Here is a 23,748-nt window from a genome sequence, read left to right as displayed (position 1 = left end):
TGACGGCCGCGGTGTGTCCGGCGCACCCCGCGCGGCGGGGCGGGGCCGCGCGCTCCGGGCCGCCGACGTCAGCGCCGGGCGCGCTCAGGTGGTGCCGGGGCTGCTCGGGCTCGCTGCGCTGTGCGGCTGCCGTGAAGCCGAGCACAGCTCCGGCCCCGGCACTGCTGACGGCGGCGCGATGCCGGAGCCGATGCAGAGCCGCCCCTCCCCCCCCAGTGCTTCGTTTGTGTGTTTGTTGTTCTGTTCTCCCATTGTATACGCGCTGTGCGGAGTACACTTAGCGGCCATGGGACGCGCAGCTGCACCGCGGGGTCCCCGCGCACCGCCCCTCGGGGACGGAGGAACCGCCGAAGCGCTGCGGGCGGGGCCTACATCGCTACTGCTGAGCCGGAGCCGGAGCCGGAGCCGAAGCAACGGAACTCCGCGCGGCTCCGTTCAGCGGGAGCGCCGCGCTCCTCCGGGACGTCACGCCGCGGCGGGCAGCGCACCCGGCGCACGCTCCCTCACGGCCTTACCTCCTCCGCCGCCGTGTGGCGCAGCGCGACCCCGCCCGCCGCCGCAGCGCCAACGCCTGCGCACGTGACCCCGGGTTTGAATCCTACTGGGCGCTCACCTCCGCTCCGGCCCGGCACGTGACCTGAGCTCTGAATCCTATTGGCTGAGATGGGCAAGGCGTGGCGCAACGTGCGCACTATAAGGAGGCGCGAGGCGGCAGCTCGGCCTTTCCGCCGGCGCAGCGCGTGGGGGTGAGTGGTGCGGGTGGGCGGCGGTGGGGAAGGCCGGGGCTGGGCGGCGGTGATGTCTCTAGACGCGTGTTAGACTTCTGATGCGGATGAAGTACACCGATGTCTGAGCGCCCAGGCGGCCGCGCGTCCCGCGGGGCGGCTTGCGTCGCAATGCTTCGTAACCTCTCCGCTCTGCTTCTTCCAGGGTCCGGACGCCGAGCGGTGCGGTCAATAAAACGGCGCGGTCAATAAAGCTGTGTGGCTCCGCGGACGTGCCCGTATGGTTCTTTGTGCGCCGTTCCTCCCCGCACCGCCCTTGTCCCGGCGGAGCGCACTCACAGCTCCGCCGGCCCGGGCTGCAGTGCCACAGCGAAGCGCTTTGCTATAACTGGTGCTGCGCGGTGCGCCCCGCGCGGCGCTTTTAAGAGCAACGCACAGCGCATGCGCGGGTGGGGGCGGGGCGCGCCCTGTGCCCCCTCTGCTCTGTGTCTCTGCGCCTCGTTTCAGGGCAGCATGGAATGGGAAAGGTACCGCTTTCGTGCAGATGCTGACAGCTGTAGTGAGAAATGGCTCAGCAGCAGCTAGTGCAGCGCAGCAAGGGTGGCGAAGGAGACTCAAGGTGTGGTGAATTTCTCCTCAAGAGGAGAAAACAAAAGATGTTCCTTTGAAAGCTAGAACAGGCTGAGGGGGTCAACCCTAAAATCATACGTAGTTCCCCTGCTGGGATAACCCACCGTGGGTGTATAAGAACTGAAAGCGCATCACAGCCGTAAATTGCTTTCTGCTGACTGAAGCAGCCTGCAGGACGAGGGGTGAGCACGGTGGGGAAATCAACCGAATAACTGACGAGATAAATCTATTTAATAAAACAAAGCAAGCAGACTGTAGTTACCCACAGTTTATGAAGTGCAATATGACAATCTCGTATAATAATCTAAATCTGTTTACACATTAGTGCATCTAGTCCTTTGACTTGAGTTATTGCACATAAAAATTAAATCATATAAAAGACCTGCGTACAACACATGCAGACTTCATGGAAGGCAGACAGTGCCTACGTAACCAGAGCAGAACCCAGAATATACACAGCCTGGAATGGTCAAGGAGTAGTTCAGGTAACAAATATAACCTACTAATATTTCAATTAAAGGTAACCAAAATAGGTGTTCAAATATAGAATTAATTTTAAATATATTAAATGCTAGTTTTCTTTTATGTTTCAGGCAAGGTGCTGTTTAAAAAACCTTCAATATAATAGCTTCATTTAAAGATGGTAAATCATCAGTTACACATGGAAATTTTGATCTACATCAAATGTGACAACACAAAGTACAAAAAAGTTTTTAAAAAATCACTTTAAAAAAAAAAAAGCAAATCATGTTATAAAAGGAGAGCCAGAACTCACCCTCTGTAAACTAAAACGTTTTCTGACATCCATGAACTGTTGGCAACAATGAGGATCAGAAAAGTATTGTGTGTGTTGAGTAGTGGATATGTAGTGTTGAAATACCGAATTTACTGCATACGTTTACTCTTGAATCATCATACTAGATAGAAATAGGAGGCATTTTCCCATACCTGCTTAGTTTTGGCCATTAAATAGCAGAAACAGTCTTTTATATCACGATCAACCTGAATTCCTATTTCACAAAGTCCAGAAGAACAAATGCATAGGGGTCAAATCTTTCCATTACAGCTGTTTCAACAAACATCAAGAGGTCGATGCCTGGATTTGCACAGCTGTAATGTGAGAATTTGGTCCCATGCTTTGCATGTAAACACAGTGCAATGGAAGAGTCACAGCAACAAATTCTCCTATAAGAAAAAACTGTGTTTCATCATAGCAAGAGGCTCTATACACAGTAGGGTAACTAAGTACTTCTGGTAATGTGCAGTATTAAACATTTCCTGTGTGTGCTCATGTCTTTATAAACATTCAGAATTAATCATGAATCAAGGTGATTGTACCTCACTCACTATAAGGCTGCTTGCTATAGTTTGGTCTCATGGCTTTACCAACTTTTTTCTCCTCATTTACAAAAATATGACAGTCCCACCTTCACTGATAACTGTGTTTTATGGCTAGTTGCTTCCCCAAAAAAGCACGAGTCCTATATGAAAAAAGTAACATGTATATACCACACTGAATCACAATATTACCTATACATCCAATTTACATTCTTTTATCCTGAAAGCATTTCATATTTTGATTGCTTGACACAAGCTATTGACTGCAGAAGTGAAAGAACATAAAACAGTTCATTCTACACCTCCAACTGCCTGAGAAAGAAAAATATTCTTCCAGTTTTTATAAATGCATTCCTTATTTAGGATTTTTTCTTCATTTGGCACGCAGTTTCTTTGCTGCCAAACAACCCTTCGATGTGTTAACGCACACCAACATCCCGTGAAAACATAAGTTGTGTCAGCAAGCTCCTTGATCTGTTGTAGTTAGGTTCTCCCTCCCTCCCTCCCCCAAAGAGCAGGTCACCTCAGCCTCCAAGTTAAAATCCTGATGGTAGCCAGGACAAAAACAAACCAGCGGCGTAAAAGAATGAAACCATGGCGCTGAAGTACACAGGAACAATAACCAGGCAAGTGAGCACAAAGGTATGGTTATAGGCAGACCCTGGGGAGGGGGAAAGTGGCACAAACTGATCATGAGAACTACAGCACAGTTTATAAAACCATGAGAATAACCTTTATAATACTGTAAACTGCAAGTCTTCACGTCGTGGCTGATCAGGGGCCTCCGTGAGCACATCTTGAGGGTACGTAGAGGAGCGGGGATCCATGGCTGAGTGCATTAAAGGAATATAAACATCATCCATGTTTGGCATGACAAAGATTTTCTGTGAAAGAGATGAATTAAGTTACATTTTGCATGCCACTTGAAATGTATTTTGTTTACAAGAGAGTAGTAAAGGGAGACCTTACTGCCTCAGATTAATTTTAAACAGTTTGCCCATCATCTAAGAACTAGCACTGTGCTTGTGTTTAAATACAGCTAATTCTGACAAGCCATCTATTTCACAGGAATGTCATTTTCAGATTCAAATAATCCTGACAAATGCTAACCAGATTTCCACCCACGTCTATATAGGATCTTAGGACTATCCCAGAAATCAGACGAAGTGCATTCCACTGAAAAGGAGCAGTAGCGAATGCCTGCTAGTCACAAACAAAATAGGGAACGTGGGAAAAACTAAGAACCCACCAAAACAGTAATTAATAAAGTGAAAATGTTAAGGAAACACACCTGAAACTCTTGTTCCAGTTTCCTCTCTATCCATTCAGTTACATGAACCAGAGTGACTTCTCTCTCACCAAGTTTTGGCCGAGCTTTTAACTCCAGGTAGGGAGGTCTTCGAAAGCCATACCTCGAGACAGTACACAGGACAAGTTTTATTACCAACAGAACACACTTCACAGAGTTAACTGCACAACGTTCCCCCTAATAGCAATCCATACTAGCTTGTACTGCACATCTTCCAGAACCCATTTCAGCTGCTTTCTACCTATAGGTAGCACAATCTTGCAGTTAAGTTCCTCTTACCATATTCTATCAGTAGGTGGAGGTGGAATGTTAATTACTAGTGTTCCTCTGCACTCTTGTACTTCAACTGTTAGCAGCAATGGAGTATTTGAGACCTCTTCAATCTTCTTCTTTATAAACTCAGTCTCTGTTGCTTTTTGAAAGTATTTTGACTTGGTGATTTTATCCACAATTCTCATGATCTTACTTGTCCGATGTCCTCCCACATACCTTTAGATAGAAAACCAAAAAATTACACCATGGTAGTTTTCTTAAACTTAGTTTTCTAGAGCCCAAAGGATTTCCTATGAAATCACTGGAGTATAAAGGTGCTGGAGAAAAGAGGAGGGCAATTCTGGCAGTGTGCAGAATGATATTCCACAAGTGGTTAACCATGCCTGCAACTCTTCCTGGCAATGCCACGTAGCAACCTAGGTTTTTTTTAGAACAGATGCTTTAAGGACTGAGTATGACTTTTCTCATACCTATCACATTTCTGGAACACATCCTAGTATGAGTATCATACATAGTATTTTCCTATATTATATTATACCTGACTGTGGCTCTTATATAGCAGTGAGAAACTTGCCTTGCCCTGCAAAAAATAAAAATAAAAATCACACTCCTCCAGCTAACAGGAATGGCTGTTCTCTCACCAAATTCCCTAGCAGTCATAATACAGAGTGTTGAAATGTGTAAAGAAATTCCTTCAACATCATAGTTAAGTTTTTTTGTTCTCCTTTATCTTTTTGATAAGGAGTTCTCCATATGATCTATACATTTTTAAAAGCCATGAAATGCATTTTTATGTCGTTTTTCAGAAGGTTTTATGAACAAAACTTGGAGAACACTGCTTGGATCATTCTGAAGACATCATGGAACCTCTTGGAATATTTGCTGTACAGATCAGTGAGATGCATTCAGACACAGGAAACTGCCAATTTCTCACTGCATACATTATTTTAATTAGATGGAAAAGGAAAAGAAAACAAATTAGAATAGCAACCAAATCCAGGAATGACGTGGCAAAACTGCCTTGAAGGAATTTTCTTTACGACTCTTGTGCAGCATCAGAGGGCAGCATTGCATAGCTCAAGATACTCAAAGCTACTCAAGAAGGTTTAAAAAGGAAAAAAAAAAAGAGGGAAGGGGGGAGGGAACAAGAAAGCCTGGCTTGAATAGCAGTTGTTTGATATCTTCTTTAAGAAGATACACTGGAAACAAGGCATCAACAAGATCTGCATGGATATAACACTGAATACAGCGTTTCAAGTTAAACAAAATTCTGTTCTGGACTCTGCTTCCAAGCAGGACGGGCTGGGGAAGTTTCCTGTAGGATCTCTGAACCAAAGACTTGGATCTCTCTGTATTCAAATAGTGACAGAATCAGGAGATGCCAGACAGAACAGCACACAGTTCACGCTGCAGAAGTGCTGAATTGTGAACAACGCTCCCAGCAGGATAAAACACATGACCAGAGCAGCTTTCATTTATTATGTGGTATATGGATTGACTGCTGCTCTTCACTCCAGAAACAAGTTTTGTTTCTTTCATTGCTTGGATATACTCAGTCTGACATCCTGTCACAATGAATGTTATGGGACTGGACCATGATAACAGGTACAGGATAAAGCCTGGAAACAGCTGGGGGAATAGAAGGATTAACAAGAAACACTATGTAGAAAGCTCACCCTTCTGCTCCCGGAGTCACCTGCTTCTCTCCTGCCAATTCAGGAGCATCGTCCTCTTCTGATGACCCAGCACTGGAGGACTCCTCATCACTGTCTGCAAGACAGTATGCCCTTGGCCTGAAACTGAAAGAATGCAATTGCCACATCAAATCCAGCATTCCTAAATAGCTATTCATCACGCACAGTTCTGACTGCCGTTGCACAAACTCAGATTCGGAAACACCACCTCCTCTCTCTATAAAACTCTCTGAAACTGGAGTGCCTTAACTAGCTTCAACACAGAAAAAATGTCTTTTTCCAGCAGAATATAATCCTGCATTTAAAAAAATGTCAGGGGAGCATCTATTCTACGTATTCAAATTAAATGTTTTCAGTACATCTGAAACCATCGCAGCTGCCTGTGCCTTTCCATGAGAGGTGAGCAGTATGTAGGTCACAGGCTGTGGTTGTTAGGAGGTTGTTTTTAACCTGACAGATGTTCATAATCTGAAAGATGAAAACACGTAACCCTGTCTCTCACAAAAAAAAACTGGCTTGCCATGCCAGTGCTTACCAAACGATCCCCAGAATCTCTCAGTCTTTACCCGAGGTGCTCATGTACAGATCTCACTGTCACAGCACCTTCAACCCAGGCTCATCAGTTCCATTTTGCCTCATCACACACACAGCTCCCGCAGTGTAGACATACCTCTAGCAATAGTATCACATGCAGAGCACAACCCGATCAGATCATTTTTTACTCCTTATTATTCATTTAAGGTGGATTTTTTTTTAATGTATTGCTGTTTTTTGTTTGGTTGTTTTGTTGGGTTTTTTTCCTTTCTTGAAAAGAATCCAAGATGGAATAAGGCCATCAATGCCACGTTGAGAAGAAGTAAAGTAAGAATAATACCAAAGTTGTGCTCCTAGGGTACAAAACATCACAGTGGCAGCTAATGCCTGGGCTTCAACTATGGAAGAATTTATGCACACAGTCACACAAATTCAAATCTTTTAAACGGATTAAAATCCAGGAAGGATACAGTGAATACACTTCAGTATTCACAGATCTCCACCTAATGCAAAAGCTTGGAACTGTTACACAAGCTTCAAAAGCCTAAGGACCATACTCTGCCCTCTGATATTCTACAACCTGTTCAGAATACAAGTTATTGCTGGTTGTTTTTTGCTTTTGGGGGATATTTTGGTGTGTGTTTGGGTTGGTTTTTTTTTAATGCTCTAGGAGACTTACTTGAAACATTTAATAATCACTCAGGGCATGCATGGACTGAGGCAACTGTCTGCTATTCCTTACACAGAATGAACTGTTGCTGCATCAAGTCCTAATGTAAAAGGACAGATCAAACACAGCCCACCAGTGCACAGCACTCCTTTCTAACTCCCTACTTAAGAACGACAGCAACAATCCCATGACCTCTCTACACCACAGAATGTGCTGCCTAGGCTACTGGAATGAAATAAACCTTTTCTTATCCTGAGATGCATTTGGAGCTGCAAAAGAGGAACAGCACAGCAAACAGAACCACATCCACAAGGACTTAAAAGGAAAAAAGGAGAGTCCTGTCACTGGCCCACATAGCAATGCTGGAATGATTTCTCAGAGATGGAAGAATCTCACGTTTTTAGGTTGGATTCAAATTATGTATTTTCTACTTGGGTGTGACCCAACTTCCCTTTCCTGTCTGTGTCATACCACTCTTATAAGAGACACTTTATTTGCCTGAGTATAGGATCCTCTGAAGTGACTCCAGAAGCACACACCTGCTGCTGGCTGAGACCAGATCTCCTTGCCTTACACAAACCAACAATAAATATGCTTTAGTAAGATTTCAGGGCATCTATCCATACAATGGTCTGTCTATACAGGACAGACTTTGGCAGAAAACCACTTTGAAACTGCAATATTGTTCCTGAGCAGACTGCCCAGTATGTTATGAATTATCACTTGCCAGTTTTTTCTCCTACATAGTACAATAAAGCAAAAAAGGACTTAAAAGGTACAAAACTGCAGTAACTGGGTTAGCCTGACTGAGCTTGCTTACCCTCTTGTTTGTTAGAAGCTGCTACTGGATCTATGTTATAAAATTAGCAATTAAAGTCTCCTCTCTTGTGTTTCTTTGTGACAGATGCATTTTCCTGGCAGCACACGCATGACAAAATTATTAAACTGCATTGCAGCCCACTTAACTTCATTTCAAAATGCAGCAGCAATGATAAAATGGACAATATAGAACCATTTGTCTCATTTCATACTGACAATGTGAAAGGACAGTTAGAACTCAGTGTTGAGTCTCCCCCCACTCCTCTCTTTCTGGAGAAATAGATGCCTTTCCTATCTGTGTTTTGTTTGTTCCAGGCTCTTAAATAACAGAACTGAGCATAAGCAACACGTGGGATTTATAGGCAATGTAAGATGCAAACCCAGTGACAACAGTTTACTTTAACAACTGTGAACAGACAATTAAAAAGCCAGTAGAAAGAACTAACACAGTGGAAAGCACAGATGAGAAACTTTCCTCTACTTCAGTCTTTGAGGGTATTTTTTGTTGCTTTTTTTATTGTTTCTCTTTCCAAATAATATCCATTGTAGTCAAGCGGGGAAAAAAAATCTCATTCAAACACAACTTCTCTTCTGGTAAAGCTTATTTCAATATTTGGCCTTGAGCACTTCAATCAGAAGAGGGAGCATGAAACATACAATACAGCATTAGTCAATGGCTCCATCTTAAAGTTATCAGCTGCTTAGCTACAGACATTTACATTTGCTTTGCTGTAGGCTATTGCTCACTTAGAAATCATGGCCATTTTTAAATATGAAATCCGTGTGTTCACTATTAGAGATAGATACAAAACACACCTCCCTCCAACGCCTTTCAATCTATTACAGAGCCTGAGCTGCTTATGCACAAAGAAATTGCAACTTTTTCACTAGAAAATGCCAAGTTTCACCATCACTGGTGAAATCTACCCTATCTTACCCTTCCTTGCCAATCTCTCCGACCTTCAGTGCTTCACCAAGAGGCTCTTTACCAAGTTTGGTCAAGTTCATCTTGGTCTCCAGTGTCATTAGAAAAGATCCGTTGTAGGACATTTCCAAATCAATCCAAAGCCCTAAAAAATTAACAACAGGCTGTAATTTTTAGTCATAATAATTTTAATGTCAGACATAACTTAAATAAACAAGTCTACTCCTCACACTTTTTCCAAAGGAAAAAAAATACTTTTTTTTGTCAACTAATGATATCATCAATTCAGAATGAATTAAAAGCTTATCAAATAGTTTTATAAGCTTACTGGAAATAGAAAAAGTTAAAGGTTAGGATATCCACCAAAGGCAGGGTGTAAGACAGATTGGTCTAGTACAGCTAATGACCTATAAAAGGAGCGTGATGTGATTTGCACACACCTAAACCGCTTAAGAGATCTGAATCAAGATAAAGAACATAGAATACAATCAGGGATTCACTTCAGATACTATCTGCAGTGCTGCTCCAAGCCAAACTGCAACCAGGACACCCCTTTGTATTACACCATCCAAATGAAACTGAAATCCCAGAACAACATCTTTTGTTACACAACATGCAGTTTGGCTTTGCTTTCAACAATGCCTTATTGAAGAAGTATGAAAATGTTCTCTCAGTAACTCAACTGTAGGACTTTTTATGACTCACAGGTCATTACTGAGAACAATTCTAGATGTGTAAAGTAAATCCTATAGGCTGGGCAGACCATTCACTCACAGAATCACCCAAAAAATCACCTTGAGGAATAACTGCAAGACTACATCCCACCTCTTAAATGACACCTGCAGTCCTACGGAGTGAAAAAGCTACAGGGTATTTGCCATCCTGAGATTAGAAGTCAGATGCCACTAAGCACAGATGACTATTTTTTCTTTTCTAGACATCACAGTTACACACAACATGCCTTACCAGTATCTAGCACATCAGATGGGCCTCCTACTTTTATTTGGAAGCAATTGAAGGCAAATACTGTTTAGCTTTGACTGATGTAAAAGAGATACCCTTTGTCAATTAATTAATGACTGGTTTCTTTTCCACAAAAGCACCATAAAAATGCTACTGTCCCCAGGTCCACCTGTTTGTATCTACAAAAATACACACGGCTCCCAAAGACAGGTAATTGACAGCCTACATCAATACATTTAATCTTACAAAAACAAGCTTTTCCAAGTACCATCCTTTATGCCCTTTTAAGTACAAAAGTAAAACAGGTTATTTCCATAATTGCTCACTGCAAATTCTCAGAAACTCAGCAACTAAGAGTTCACATGTCATCCAACAACGTGAAAAATTACAAAGCATTACAAATTATCCAATAAATGTTTGCTTGTCACCAACTGAACAAGAAACTGAAAGAGTTCTCACTGCTGTTGTCAGTATTTAACAGAACCAGAAATATTCAGTCTCTTAAACCCCAGCTCATGACCAAGACTGGCAGCCCTTGGTCATAACTGGAGTTATTAGAACAGAGAGAAAGGAATTCAAAAAATGTTTAAATCTGTTTCACTCAGATAACCTCTAAAAGAACAGAACAAAACAATCACACTAACCCAAACAAAGCGTGGTACACTAAGGAATTTAATACAGCTTTGTTGATTTTCAATTTATTTCAATCAAGATTTACAATTTTCCTTCTTAGAAAATACTGAATGTACACCTTTGATCTACCTCCAGAGCCCTCTGCATCCCTGGCAGTGGAGATATGAGCTTATTCCATCTATTAAGTTTTTATTTTTCTCTCAAAAGATAGCTGGCTTCTCATGCCAATAAAACAAGTTGCTCTTTTCAAACAAGGTCTTCTATAAAGCTCAACTCTAAGAAGCTGACAGAGCACCATACCTTATGCTGCAGAGATTGATAAGGCTTTCCCCAGAGTTGGGACTCTCAAGTGAGAAGCCAACAAACAAAAGCATCTGGGTTCAATACGTACCAGGTGTTTGCTCCCATGCAGCTTTGGGTTGTTTTGTTTTTTCTTTTTTAAACCTTCAAGAGAAGGTTAACAACTCCCGAGTCTGTTTTGTTCTCACTTTTACAAGGGAAGGGTTAGAGTTTGCTGACCTCCTCATGCTTTTCAGCAGTGCTTTGAGCAGCATGTCTTACACTACTGATAGGGTTATATTTATTTTCTTCTAAATTTTCAAGCATCTTCTACTCTTGCAAAGGTCTGATGTTAACTGTTCACCAGAGCTAGTGAAAAGCACTGTAGGGAGAGTGCCAGGCATTAAAGCTACAGAGTTCAATACACATCCAATCTACGTGATTATGTGATCTGAATTCTGACTCTTAGGAGCAGTGAGAGGAACTGAGGTCTAGAATAAACAGAATGATACTTCAAGCACTTAAACTCATCCCAGGTACGTCCTTGAACTTTAACGAGCATTAGTTCATTGTCAGTAACATATTCAAGGCAAATATTAAATATTCTTAATATTTCCAATATAAAAATATTGTAAAACTGAAGCAGAGTAAATTTGCAACAGTTACAATCAAATAGGCAGAGAAGGTAACCGTAAATAGAGCAAAGTGGGAACAGATAACTGGGCTATGTTTGTTGTTATTCTAAATGTACTGCAGAGATTTGCTGAAGTTAGGCTTCTTTCTGGCCCATAATTAACAGCCTCTCCAGAGGTCTCCAATATTCTTAAGCAGTGTTATCAATTCATTTAATTCCCACTACTGGTTGACTGGTTTAGCACCATCCAGAAATGATTTAGTCTTGATATCCTCACATAAAAGATGGAAAGGGAGCTTAAAAGGAAGTTGTTCATCATATAATCCAAAGATGGATCATATCACATCCTCCAAGGAAGTATTTCCCTTTAGGCCAATTAAAAACTGCTTCACCTCAAGTCAGATAATTCTCTTGCACGTCTCCTATTCAGAGTAGCAACACAGTAAGTAAAGGAGAGAATGGACAGAGAGCAGACAAGTTATGAAACCCTTAATAAACTCCAAAACAATTTCAAATGAAAGACTACTCTGATTACACACCTCAGAAGAAAGATAATGTTCTCCTCAGAACATAGAAAAACTAATGTTTTTTGAGCTTCAAAAGTATTCACCAAAATTTTTCCTTTTGTGAAAGTACTTAGGTGGCAAGAATATCCTCCAATATACTCCTGCAACCGAACTCAAGCCAGGAAGAACAGGAAAGAAGAAACACAAATTCTATTCCATAAAGTATCAGAATGAAAGTCATTCAGCTTAAAGAAAATTCATTTTTAACAGTAGGGACATAGACACTTTAAGATACAGCACCTTTTTTTTTTTTTTTTTTCCAAAGCAACACTGCAATTTTTGTTTTCTGATTTATTACAATTGTGTTTTCTGAATCACTGCTTTCAAAGCAGAGCAACTTCTCCTGGAGAGCCAAATCTATTTTCTGCTGTGGTACAGAATCAGTTGTTTCCTGATGAGATGTGCATTGTTCTCTGAAGTCCACAACAGAGTGGCAGATGCATCTCTCTTGTATGCTAATTTTGGTTTAGTTCTGTAATGAAACTGAATCTATAATTTTTCCCAATGGAAAGACATGTTCACATTTCATTAATTTCTGCATCTATAAAATTACATTTATACCAAGCATGATACTACAGAGATCTCTCAGTACCTCAGCAGAAGAAATATTTACTAAGCATGCCTTCCTTAAATTGAAACACCTGTGAGAGCAACAGATCAAAACTCAGTTCTCTGCAGACATGGATGCACAAACACAGCAGATACAGAATGAGAACATGTATTTTACCTCTGTAATCAATAGAGGGTTTGAAGGCTTGAAGGATCTTCGGCACTGCTATCCCCATGTCAAGCTCAGTCAGCGTTAGCTCATTCATGAAGTATGGCAGCTATACAAACAGAACATTAAATCAAGTTCCCACTGTGAAACTATAGATCATCATTTCCTCAGAGTAGGAAGGTCATTAAATTTAAGGAATGGACTGAGCCATCAGAGAAAGAAAACAGGTGTGACTACACAAACTTCCTCAAATTCTAAGATTCCATATTTGTTAGTTTCAAAACATTACTTTAGGGAGAGATTGAGCATCTGAGCTTAAGAGAATGATTTTAAAGCTATGTTTCAGTTTGGATGTTGATTTCAAGTTTCCAGGATGCTTTGTAATCAAAGCATGACAGCAGCTCAAGAGCAGTCTAACTCCTACTTTACTAAGTATACAAACCAAAGATTTTTTCAGATTCTAACAGATATTTTAAAGTTGAAGTTACATCAGTGTCTTAGGTATCTTTATTAAAGGCAAATTATTTCATAACACTTTAAATACATCTCAATGTTAGTATTACAATACTAAAAGGAGAGTATTTCAATTATTTGAACATCTATTTCTATCTGTTAGAATTTCTGTCTCATGAGAAATAAAGCTTTAGCCTATCAAAATACATCCATCTCCCATACTTAGTCTTTCCACTCAACTGTTTCCAATTAGTTGTTTGAATATCCTGCTGTCACAAACGTGGAAACAGCCAGGGCAGAATGAGGTTACTGCTTATTTCCCAAAGCACAAACAACACTATCTCACAGCTGGTGCTGGCAGCTAAATTTCAGAGCTCTTGTCAACAAGCCTACATCTTCCCTGCCTTCAGGAACAGGCAAACTCCTCCCCCAACATCAGGAGCTGAACAAGCTGATGATTAACTGCTGATGCTCAGAAGAGTTACAGAACGCAAAGGGAAGACCCAGAAGTCACTCAAAAGCATCACTTCTCCCTTCACCTTCAGAGCGTGCAGTCAAACAATTCTATCCCATCACCTCACAGCTCAACTACTAATCCCACCAACCTCTCCTGCAAGTGGTGTATCTGAAGGCAGTTTCTCTGACCTCTTTCTCTATAGGAATATACTGCTTCCCATAACAGATTTCACTTAAAATGTCTCTTCAAATTCAGTGGGGAAAAAAAGCAAACAAACCCCAAACACTAGTATAGTAATCCTGGCTATAGAAACCTGAGTCAGTAAGCTTAATAACTTATGGCTAGCTCTATGTTCCTTTAAAGTAAATACAGTAGTATTCCTAGTTTTTAACACAGAAACTTTACATACACAAAGAGCTGATTAGAGACTGAAGTATCAACGTCAGCTTGTCACAGTCCCACTGTGAAATGGATAGTGAAACTTACGTAAAACTCTGCCTCACATTCATCTACCCCAGTCCTTCCTAGATAACCAGACTTCTGTAAAAGAGTTTCTTCTACTGTTTTTGAACTCAAAAACTACATTTCTTTTCCTCTGTAAGGAACGTGAAGTATATGTTTCCAGATTAGTTACCTTTATTTTACTAAGCTTCATTTGGATCTTCTTGGACACCAGATCAGACCAATATTTTTCTCCTAAAAAATCCCAAAATATTCTTCCAAGCAAAGCGTTCACCCAGACCTCCTGCTCTTCCTCCTCATCTTCCACGTGGGCATCAGGTAACTGAAAACACAGAGCAGGTTATTCAGCTGTGAAAATTCTACTCTGGTCAAAAAAGGCCTCATTTACACCAGGAAGTTCTGCATTACAACCGAGGTCAGCTAAGAACTCTAACATTCAACACAGATGACAGCTTTACAGCCACATCAGCTGGCCTGACAGGAGCTTGCTTGTCATCATCCTGACATGTAACAGAGCAAATGAGACTATGCTGCTACGGCTTCACCTCTGGCAACGAAATGAGAATGCTGTACATATTTTAACCTCTAGCAGAAAAAGCAGATCATCTCAGAGCGGGCAGACCCACAAACATGTCCGTGGTAGAGATGCTCTCCCTTCCCAACAGACCTTACAACAGCCATGCTACTCTTTTTATTTAGAAAAAGAGAAAAGCAAAGCCCAGTATAAAATGCAGTTCTGAGAAGCCACAAATTGAAGACAAATCTACTACAAGAAAACATACTCCTCCTTCCAATGGTTGTATATACATTTTAGGAAACCATCTTGTTCCTTTGGCTGCACAAAGTTTTGTTTACAGTCCAAGAGAGTTACGTGTTGGTTTATTGGAGAAACCATCTCAAAACGCATGCAGATACTGCATATTCAGATGTTCCCCCTCTGAGTATAGACAGGAAAGCAAAAACAGCTGAAATAATTTGGGGTGTGTACATAACACTGTGTACTTTACTAGGACCAGCAGGCTGGCACTTCATGATGGCAAAACAAGATATTTAACGTCTTTGAGACATTAAATGACAGTTTATCATTACAGGTAGAAAGTCAGAAGCCAACAGAAAAGCAGTGCTTTCTAAGAGCAATCATGTAAATGCTACAGTTCTGAATATCATTTCTTGGCAACGATTGCTTCCAATGGCTGCAACCTCATGCAGTAGCTTTTGCAGTGAGTCACTGTGCCCAATTTTCCCACCTGTTGATCTATTTATAGAATAATTTTTTGACTGATGATCAGTTCCAGCAGCGAATTTGTCACTGTTTCTGGGGTTGTCAGGGGCTAGAGTTGTTTTTAACCTGGGGGAGCTGCAGTTATTTTTCTTCATGTGCCACACTGTGGCCTCCTATGCCTTTCTGAACATTGTATGAAAGTCTGTCAAAGATGCAGAACACAAAGTACCCCTTTGAAAAGAATGTTGATCATACTTTTTGTCAAGGTCTCTGTTTTATAATAGGGTTTTATAAAGAGTGATTCATAAACGCACTAGTTTGTTTCTGTTTTTTCCCCTCTCCTGCATACCTCGCTTTTAAATGAGGTAATTAACAAGACAAAATACATCACCACCTCCGATGCAGCTCTTAGGGGAAAAAGTATTACCTTTTTCACAGCTGTAGGGCTGCTATCTGCACTGAGGATAGGACTACCCGAGGGGCTCTTCTTTTCCTGTGGAACACACTTTGCCATATAAATATTGTAGTCCAGAAGCATTTTCTGCCTTAGATTGCCAGCCAGCTCCTTGTGTTTAGGCTGGGATGCAATTTCTTCTGCACTCCCCTTGCTGCCACTACGACTGTGTGTAAGAACTCCAGACTGACTCTCCGTTTTACCATGTGCTGACAAGACCCCTAAATCAAAAGGAACAGTACTTGTTAAACAGAAAAGGAATTTGACAAATAGCAGAGTGTACAATCAAACATTTCAAGGAATAAAAGAATGTACATTTAATTTATTCCGAAAAAAGACCAACATAGCTTTCTCATTCTGCAGTGCAGAAGTCAAGTCCACACTCTGCATTTAGCTGGTCACAGACTTAAGACAGTCAATATTGTAGGCATGAGTCAGCACTCAGGAGGATGTGTGACTGGGAAACTCAGCTGATCAATTCCACATTTAAATACTGACACATATGCACAACATACAGCAGAACTCCCTACAATTCTGCTGGGTAATGCCTAAAATAAAAGTCGGGTGATTAAAACATACTTAATACCTAATTTATTTATAAGTTTAATTATAGACCGTTACAATTCAAAAGGCTGTCAAAAGCACATAACTATCAGAACTCTAATTATCCATTAATTTTGCATTTGTATTCCAAGAAATTGTAGGCCACAAATAATGACGTTAACCTTTAAAAAACTTCTCAGAGAGATGAAGAAAAGCATGAGTCATTCTGATTTAAAATCGTATCAGAGGATGGCTTAAAATTAACATTTCAAATATTTGCTCATTATCAGATTGTTTATTGGTTTGGACTTATATTAGAACAGGTCTTTGAATTTAAAAAATCAAAAATGTGTTTAGCTATGACAATAACCCAACAAAAAGGATTATATTATTTACAGGAGAGTGGTGTGGAAGATCAGGTAATAGGACTAAATCTAATACTGCAAATGTTGTTACTTCTTCCAGCAGATGAGAAGGAAAAAGGATGGAACAACAGTCACTGAAAAACAGTGTACGCACATAAAATAGCCTAAAAATAGTAAGAAAAGTTGAGGACACACTGCCCAATATGCAATCAAGAGAGGAAAAGCAAACGGGGAATTGAGAGGCCAAGATAAAGAGCAGGAGGATGCCTTGGTATTACTTGCCTGCTGAGATCACAACAGCTCCACAGTTCCTATTACTATCACTGTAAAAACGTAACTTTGATTTGCTTCTTTAAATAGATAGCTTTATTGGGAAATGTGTATTATATGATATAAATACCTGGCTTGCTGGAAGGCTTCTTGGCTTCGCACTTCAGCTTGGATGCTAGAAGGAACCTTCTGAACCACTCTTCCTTCTCCCTACCTGTCCTTCCAAAGAGATAAAGCACTTGATCCTTTTGGCTAGTGCACTTGGCTCCATCCTGAGCTTTCTTGGACTCCTCATTGTTCAAGTCCATTTTCTCAGAAGACAGCTTTTCCTCTGTATTCTCTTTATCAGTCTGGGTTTTAGCCATGAAGTCATCCTGTCTAGCAAGCTCAATGCAAATAGGGTACTTCTTATTCCAAATTCGTTTTCGTGCCAGACTTTTGGGAACCAGGGAAATCTGAAGAACAAATGACAGAGTTAAATCCACTTTTTTTTTCATTTCATCTTCTACATTTCAAAAAGTCACATGTATAACATAAAAACATGAGACAGATAGACCAGACCTCCCGGGTTTAACTGACTCTTAATCTGTAGCTGCTTGCTGTCCAATCCACCAGGTCTGTGGTGGGTCACTTAGAATTTCCCGTGTGTTACCTTTGTCACACTGACAAAGTTAAAAATGCCTTTCATTTACTGTGCAATATGTAGGGTTTTTTTGTTGTTTTTATTCAAAATTCTGCTCAATCCTCCTCCCTGGCACAATTTTTTGCAAGTTAGTTACAGAAACAGTTTTGCTTACACAATGATAGCACGTGTAACTAGAGTAATGAAAAAAAGCAAAGTTTCAAAGCACTCTGTTAGAATCAGATATATGTAAGGCACATCACCTTGCTCTCTGTAAGTTCATAAATTTTCTGGCTGACATATGTGACTTCAGGCTTTGGCTCGTTGTACACAGCTCTTCTAGAAATATTTTTATTAGGTTTTGAAAGCCTTAAGGTGCTTCCTTCAAGTCGCACGTAGACAGAATGAGTCAACGTAGCATGGTATGTTTCTGGATCGTAATTATGAATTTCATTCATCCATCCCTAGAGAAGAAAATAATCGTTAACAGGCTTTTAAGCTGCCAGAATGCCAAATACAGTATGTTTAAAAGTTTTAAGTAATTGTCCAAGCTTTTGCCAAGCTCACGTCACCACACAACTACAAAGCAGTAAACACACAAAGTGAGGTGGCACCCAGGTGACAGCAAGAGGTGAGGACTACATCCAAGCACACAATCTGGTTTTCCTGGTGAGACGTTTTGTGTGAGCAGCTGCTCATCTCACTGCACCCCTGCAGATCTGCAGACACAGGCTGGCTGGGAAAGCCATGAGCCACCTGGGAAGGACATGTGCACAGCAGCCTGTCCACTTCCACAGAGCACTGCCATCTTACTCGCCCACGATCAGGGCAGTGCAAGCAGGGCCAATGCTGCCATCACCAACAATGGAGGACCGTGCTGGAGTTTGCTTTAACACACCACTGCTGCTGTACATCGTTTAACGAGCCGTGCAACCGTGCAGTTGCAATGCAAGTCAGACATGGGGATTAAACTTCAGTCATTCCTCTGCAGTGAGATTAAAAAAATAAAGGCTACAGAAAACAGAAGAATGAATGTGGTTGTAAGCAGGCTGCAGGTACTGATTCCAACCACAGAGGTGACGTCACTCTGCACTAACATCTGCTTACAGAAAACACAAGATGACAAGTGAGGCAGAATGCTCATCCACAGCAGACAAATTTTCCTTCTCTTAACCTGCCAAACAACATACTTGGATAATGACTTGTACCTGCCCATCAACACCTTAATTTTGCAGATATTCATTAGTACCAATAGACAGAGGAAGAGAGGCTTCCAGGGAGGTTCTCTGGAGCTCAAGGGGAAGTGGCAGCTTTATGGGAGTACTGCAGGGTGAGGAGCTGAACCAGCACTCCACGATTCCTCAAAACAACTTCTAACTACCTGCAAAACATCCCAGCTCTCACCGTGACATTTTCACTTAGTCAATAAGTTTAATGCTCATTTGCTCCAGCACCGTACAGACATCACACCCCTTCTAAGATGCCATAGTAACAGTGGCATCTATTTTTTGCTTACTCTGACATCTAGTTCTATTTTCATCATAAATCCTAAAAAAAAAAACACCCACAACCACCTGGATCAATTAGCATTCCTTTTATGTTCAGGAAAGATTAAGTCATTCATCTCTGCTCAGCTCTGAGGTGCTGGCCTTGTTGTTAACAGGAATACCAGTGCTCTTTGAAGCAGCTTTGTGTGTGGCTGTTTGCTTACATGGGGTTATATACAACTGCTGCATAAGGAACACAATGCTCAAGGAGAAGATCTCCATAAACCATCAGGGTGCAGCACAGCAGGGCTGATGTTTGTTTGAGCATATCCTGTTTGCTATTATATTGTGTCTATTAAGTCAAGACATCTTTGAGCAGACAGCAATTAATTTGCAGCCAGGAACTCCAGCTGGACTTACTGAAGCACAAGGACATCGAGTGACTTGCCCAGAGTCACTACGCACCATCCATCCTCTTGGTGCAGAGCTGGAATACCCATACAGCTCACAGGGCCCTGGACAGGCTCCCACCTGCCCCCAGATCAGGTCTCCAGGCTATTTCTAGCTCAGACAACAAGGTCTGGAGGCCTGCAGCCAGGCAAACTGTACACAGACAAAAGTTCACTGCCTTAAAAGCTTATCATGAAAATGACACCGTGTTCCGTGAGCCCTCCTCCCTAAACATAAATTTTGAGTTTCTTTATTTCTTGCCTTTTTACACTCCTATTTCAAGTTATTTTGCAACAAAGACCACATGGCTCCAAGTGGAAAGCTAGTAAGTGCCCAAATGATGACTCTTCACTCCATTAATGAATCAGAAAAGACGTGCCCTGTGCAGAGGTATTTTTCCCATCAATCCAACAGAATTAGGAGATGGGATGACATCATCTGCTCATTTTCAACATTTTTCATGGTCATACTGTAAACCATAAACCAAAAACATTTCTCAGCTTCTCCAAAAGCCCCAATTCACTCCAAGTCCCCGTAATTTCGGCAGAGGCCTTCACATCTCTCTTTGCAAAAAGAAACTGAAATAGAACATTCACAACCAAAGGAAACCACTTTGCAATGCATCTAAACAGGGGAGTTACATTAGTGTAAGATACCAGCAACAACTAAGTTCTGCCATACTACTGAAGCAACAATGGATTTCTTTGTGCGGGAGAGGAGAGTCTTGCAGGGCGGGTTTTTTCATACCAGTGAAGTTGTTAAAATGAGAAATCTAGTAATTCAGGGAGGACAATGACCACAGTCACGCACTGCTCTGCAGCTGCTTGCCATTTGCACTGATCCTGTGATCTCCAGTTGTGAAGGTCAGCAGCTGCTCTGAACTCACAGATGAAACTTGGAGAAAGCACTTTTAAAAAAGCACTTTATAGGTTTTTACATATTAAAGACAATTACCATGCACGTTAATGAGCACAAGTAGTACTCATTAGGTCATACAGAACATTAATCTACATGCATACAAATCCCTCTGCACAGAGCATTTCTTGCCTAAAGCTACCCTCTTAAAATAGATCTCCTGAATAAAAGCATTAAAATAAATTTGAGGTTCCTGACTAACAACTAACACCTTCAAGAGGTGAAACAAACAGCAGCCAACAACAACTACCAGGATCTCCATCGACTTTCATATATCAAAGCAAATTCATCTGCAGGATCTCAGCACCCAATTAACGAAGGACAAAATTGAAAGTTTGCCAAGATTTGTACACATAAGCAGTGCGGATATCCAGTGGGTAGACGGATGCACTCAGTCTGCATTCAAAACAACAAATTATAGACTGCAACTCACATAAGTCAAGAAAAATAAGGAACACAAGATAGGTAGGCATGCAATTTCTGTGTGTAGCCAGCAAAAATTGTCTTTTCTACTCCATTCCTAACTGTTCAATCATCTAATCCTTAAGGACATTGAAGCCACCTACATTCTTGAACACTAAACCATTACAGCATCCAACCCTCAAGGCCAACTGACCCCACAGAAACACTGCAAACACAAAAGGTGGTTATTCAGATCACTCGCAACTTCAGAATATCCAGTTTACTGCTCTGCCTCAAAATAAGACACACAGACAAAATACCATGAGCTCACCTTCAGTATCTCAGGTTCTTTGATGTCTAGAGCTCCTGTATTCCATTGCTTTTTCGTACTTTTATGAAATTTGAGATATTCATGAGTACGTGGAGTAAGCAGCCAAATCACACAGACAGCCGTCATAAATCCAAGGGCCATCCCAAAGAAGAGTCCACTTAAGTAGCCAGGGAGAGGAATAATAAAGTAAGCATAGACTAACAGTGTTAAGAAGTACAAAGTTTTCACTGGTACTTTAGGCTGCTGCACATACAGGTTATTTTCCTCTTCACTACTGAGCATAATGCCATTTTCATCAGTCATCTCGAGATCAAGCAAAGTTTCAGTATGCTTATCGGTTTTGCTTTCATCCTCTATCAAGGAAAAGTCTTCAGAATAAAGTTCACAAAACTCCTCATCCTCTCTGCTTGCTAGTGCAGACAATGAACATTTTTCAAGTACAAGCGAGGTTTTTGAACTCACGTCCTTTGTGCTTGCAGACTGAGAGCTTTTGGTCTCCATCTCTTTTGCATTTTCCTCTGCTGTTTTTGACTGATCGTTCTTACTCACGTTAGAGTCACTTCCATACAAGTCCCCTTCAGAATCACATTCCTCTTCCTTAATGCTGTAGTTGTTATTGCTTTCCAAATGGCCATTCAAACTTGAAAGGTTTGAGAGTTCTGAAGCACTTGAAGATAAGGCTTTGGGCCTGTGGCTACTACTTTCATCACCCATTATTTTACTGAGCAGCTGAAAAGGCTCATAGATTACTTCAGAAAGGCGTCTTTTAGTATCTTCAATTTTAGCCTCCATTTCAGGTACTTTAAAAAAGGAACGAGTGTCAGAGGGAGATGTTAATGGAGATGAGGGGGCAGTTTTTGAATCGCCACCTGTAGCTCGAGGCTGAGTGAACTGTTTGAATAGGTGCAAGTTCAGTTTTGAGTCCGGTGGTCTGTATGACACGGCTTCAGATTCTTGTTTAGAAGTGTCTGTAGACAGAGACTTCACTAAGGTTTTCATTAACTGTCTATGTCTCATCGGCGGGGTTGGTTCTTTTGGTTCCACATCTGTTGACAGTGACTTGACCAAACCCTTAAAAGGCTTGGAGCTTGAAACGGCGGATGATGCACTAGAGCAGACAACTGATCTGGAAGGAGACGAGGACGGGGAAGACGACACGCTGGCCTTCTGTTCCACAGGTAGTGATGCACCCGATAAGCTACACGTATGACACGAGTGTGACGAGGGAGACAGGACTAGTGGCACTGCACTGAGTACTTGGGATGTGGAAGGAGAATCCAACAGCTTTACGGTGTCTGCAGTTGGCAGAACTGCAGGTGATGAGGACAGCAGCGAAGCAGAGTTGGCCATGTTAAGCGAGGTAGCTGGACCAGAAAAATCATGGCCGGTATGCTCAAAGCAGAGGTCTTCCTTGGCTTCAAGTGCTGTTACAATGCTTTGGTCATCTAGTTCCTCATCAAGAAATTCCTTAAACTCCTCTTCCTCCTCTTCTTCCTCCTTCCCAAATGCAGAGAAATGAATAGTGATGGTTTCTCGGGAGACAGATCGTTGGACCTGCACTTTTGGTGCTGACTGCTTTGAGGACATCTCACCAGTTTTCTCTGCATGGCTACTGTTCTGACTTGTCATTGCAGGTCCCAGAGATGTGTCAGAGTCTGTAAAGAAAACGTAAAGCCACATTAAATGCAGGTTTTTATGTCTTAAATAAAGTAAAGCAAGGACAGAAACACGTACAACAGTTCAGGTGGTCTTTTCACATTTTTGATTTTCAGACTAAAAGTAAAACTTGATCGAACATAAAATTATCTACTTAAATGAAAGAATTTTAGGACTAAATATCCTTCACAAATGTATCTGAGCAGAAACTAGTACAGCAAGATGAGTTAGATCCGAACACCTCAACAGTGAACAGTATCAAACTAACTGCTGTCAAAAGCACGTCAGACTTCAGCAAACAGGACACGTGAGACGTCCCTCAGTTAACATACAGCACAAGACAAAGCGTTTTTTACTGCTAGCAGTTTTGCTGTAGGAATGTGTAAGGACATTCAGCAGAGGCAGTGTTCTTCTCACTGAACTCTCACTGCCCTTTTTGAAAACGTCGACTTCTAGTCAGTTCAGTGCACACTTGTGTTGTTTTTAATTCAGCTAGAAATTCACATTTTTGCATAGAGCCTTAACAATATGTTTACGCTGCACAGTAATTACCTTTGTTTAAAGACCAGTTGCCATGCTGTGCTAATGCAGTGCTAATTACCTGAAACAGATAAAGCCTACTTCCATACAGCAAACAGTGAAAAAGACTTTGCTGCTTCCTGAACAAGTAAAAAATAATTAGCACCACGATTAACTAGTTATCACAGAAAGGAAGGAAATTCTCAATCAGACAGTATTTCCCCAACCTTGACCACGTTTCCATACCATGAATTATGTCTCTCAAAAACACGCTCTTAAATCAGCACTATCAATAGGGCAGCAGAAAACCAACGTGACCCAATGATACCTGTGCTTTGGCAGCCTCAACCCACACACAAATGGGCTAACTTTGTGATATCCACCACTCAGCACCTCGTCCAAGAGTCCGAGTGGTATTCCAGTGGAGGGG

General features: G+C 41.4%; 1 protein-coding gene and 2 non-coding genes across 3 annotated transcripts in view; 2 read left to right on the top strand and 1 right to left on the bottom strand.

The window, feature by feature from the left end:
- Positions 1-792: 792 nt before the first annotated feature.
- LOC136048151 (small nucleolar RNA SNORD104) lies at positions 793-855 on the top strand. The gene has a single exon (XR_010622153.1). It is a non-coding gene; the product is annotated as a small nucleolar RNA SNORD104 (small nucleolar RNA).
- Positions 856-1,032: 177 nt separating this feature from the next.
- Positions 1,033-1,165, top strand: LOC136048153 (small nucleolar RNA SNORA76). The gene has a single exon (XR_010622155.1). It is a non-coding gene; the product is annotated as a small nucleolar RNA SNORA76 (small nucleolar RNA).
- A 415-nt stretch (positions 1,166-1,580) lies between these two features.
- Positions 1,581-23,748, bottom strand: part of TEX2 (testis expressed 2) — a 36,974-nt gene continuing 14,806 nt past the window's right edge. Inside the window, exons 2-12 of the mRNA XM_065735522.1 lie at positions 21,144-22,798; positions 17,822-18,022; positions 17,067-17,391; positions 15,732-15,979; positions 14,255-14,404; positions 12,720-12,819; positions 8,930-9,062; positions 5,952-6,074; positions 4,282-4,491; positions 3,985-4,105; positions 1,581-3,577 (exon numbers count right to left, since the gene is read on the bottom strand). Of these exons, the coding sequence (XP_065591594.1) occupies positions 3,428-3,577; positions 3,985-4,105; positions 4,282-4,491; positions 5,952-6,074; positions 8,930-9,062; positions 12,720-12,819; positions 14,255-14,404; positions 15,732-15,979; positions 17,067-17,391; positions 17,822-18,022; positions 21,144-22,772 (3,390 nt within the window). The 5' untranslated portion in view covers positions 22,773-22,798 and the 3' untranslated portion in view covers positions 1,581-3,427. The remainder of the gene's footprint in view (positions 3,578-3,984; positions 4,106-4,281; positions 4,492-5,951; positions 6,075-8,929; positions 9,063-12,719; positions 12,820-14,254; positions 14,405-15,731; positions 15,980-17,066; positions 17,392-17,821; positions 18,023-21,143; positions 22,799-23,748) is intronic.

This window comes from Cyrtonyx montezumae, unplaced genomic scaffold (genome assembly GCF_038088225.1).
Source record: "Cyrtonyx montezumae isolate F1298 unplaced genomic scaffold, pur_monq_1.0 scaffold_19, whole genome shotgun sequence".
Taxonomy (NCBI): domain Eukaryota; kingdom Metazoa; phylum Chordata; class Aves; order Galliformes; family Odontophoridae; genus Cyrtonyx; species Cyrtonyx montezumae.
This window is presented reverse-complemented; position numbering and strand designations above follow the sequence as displayed.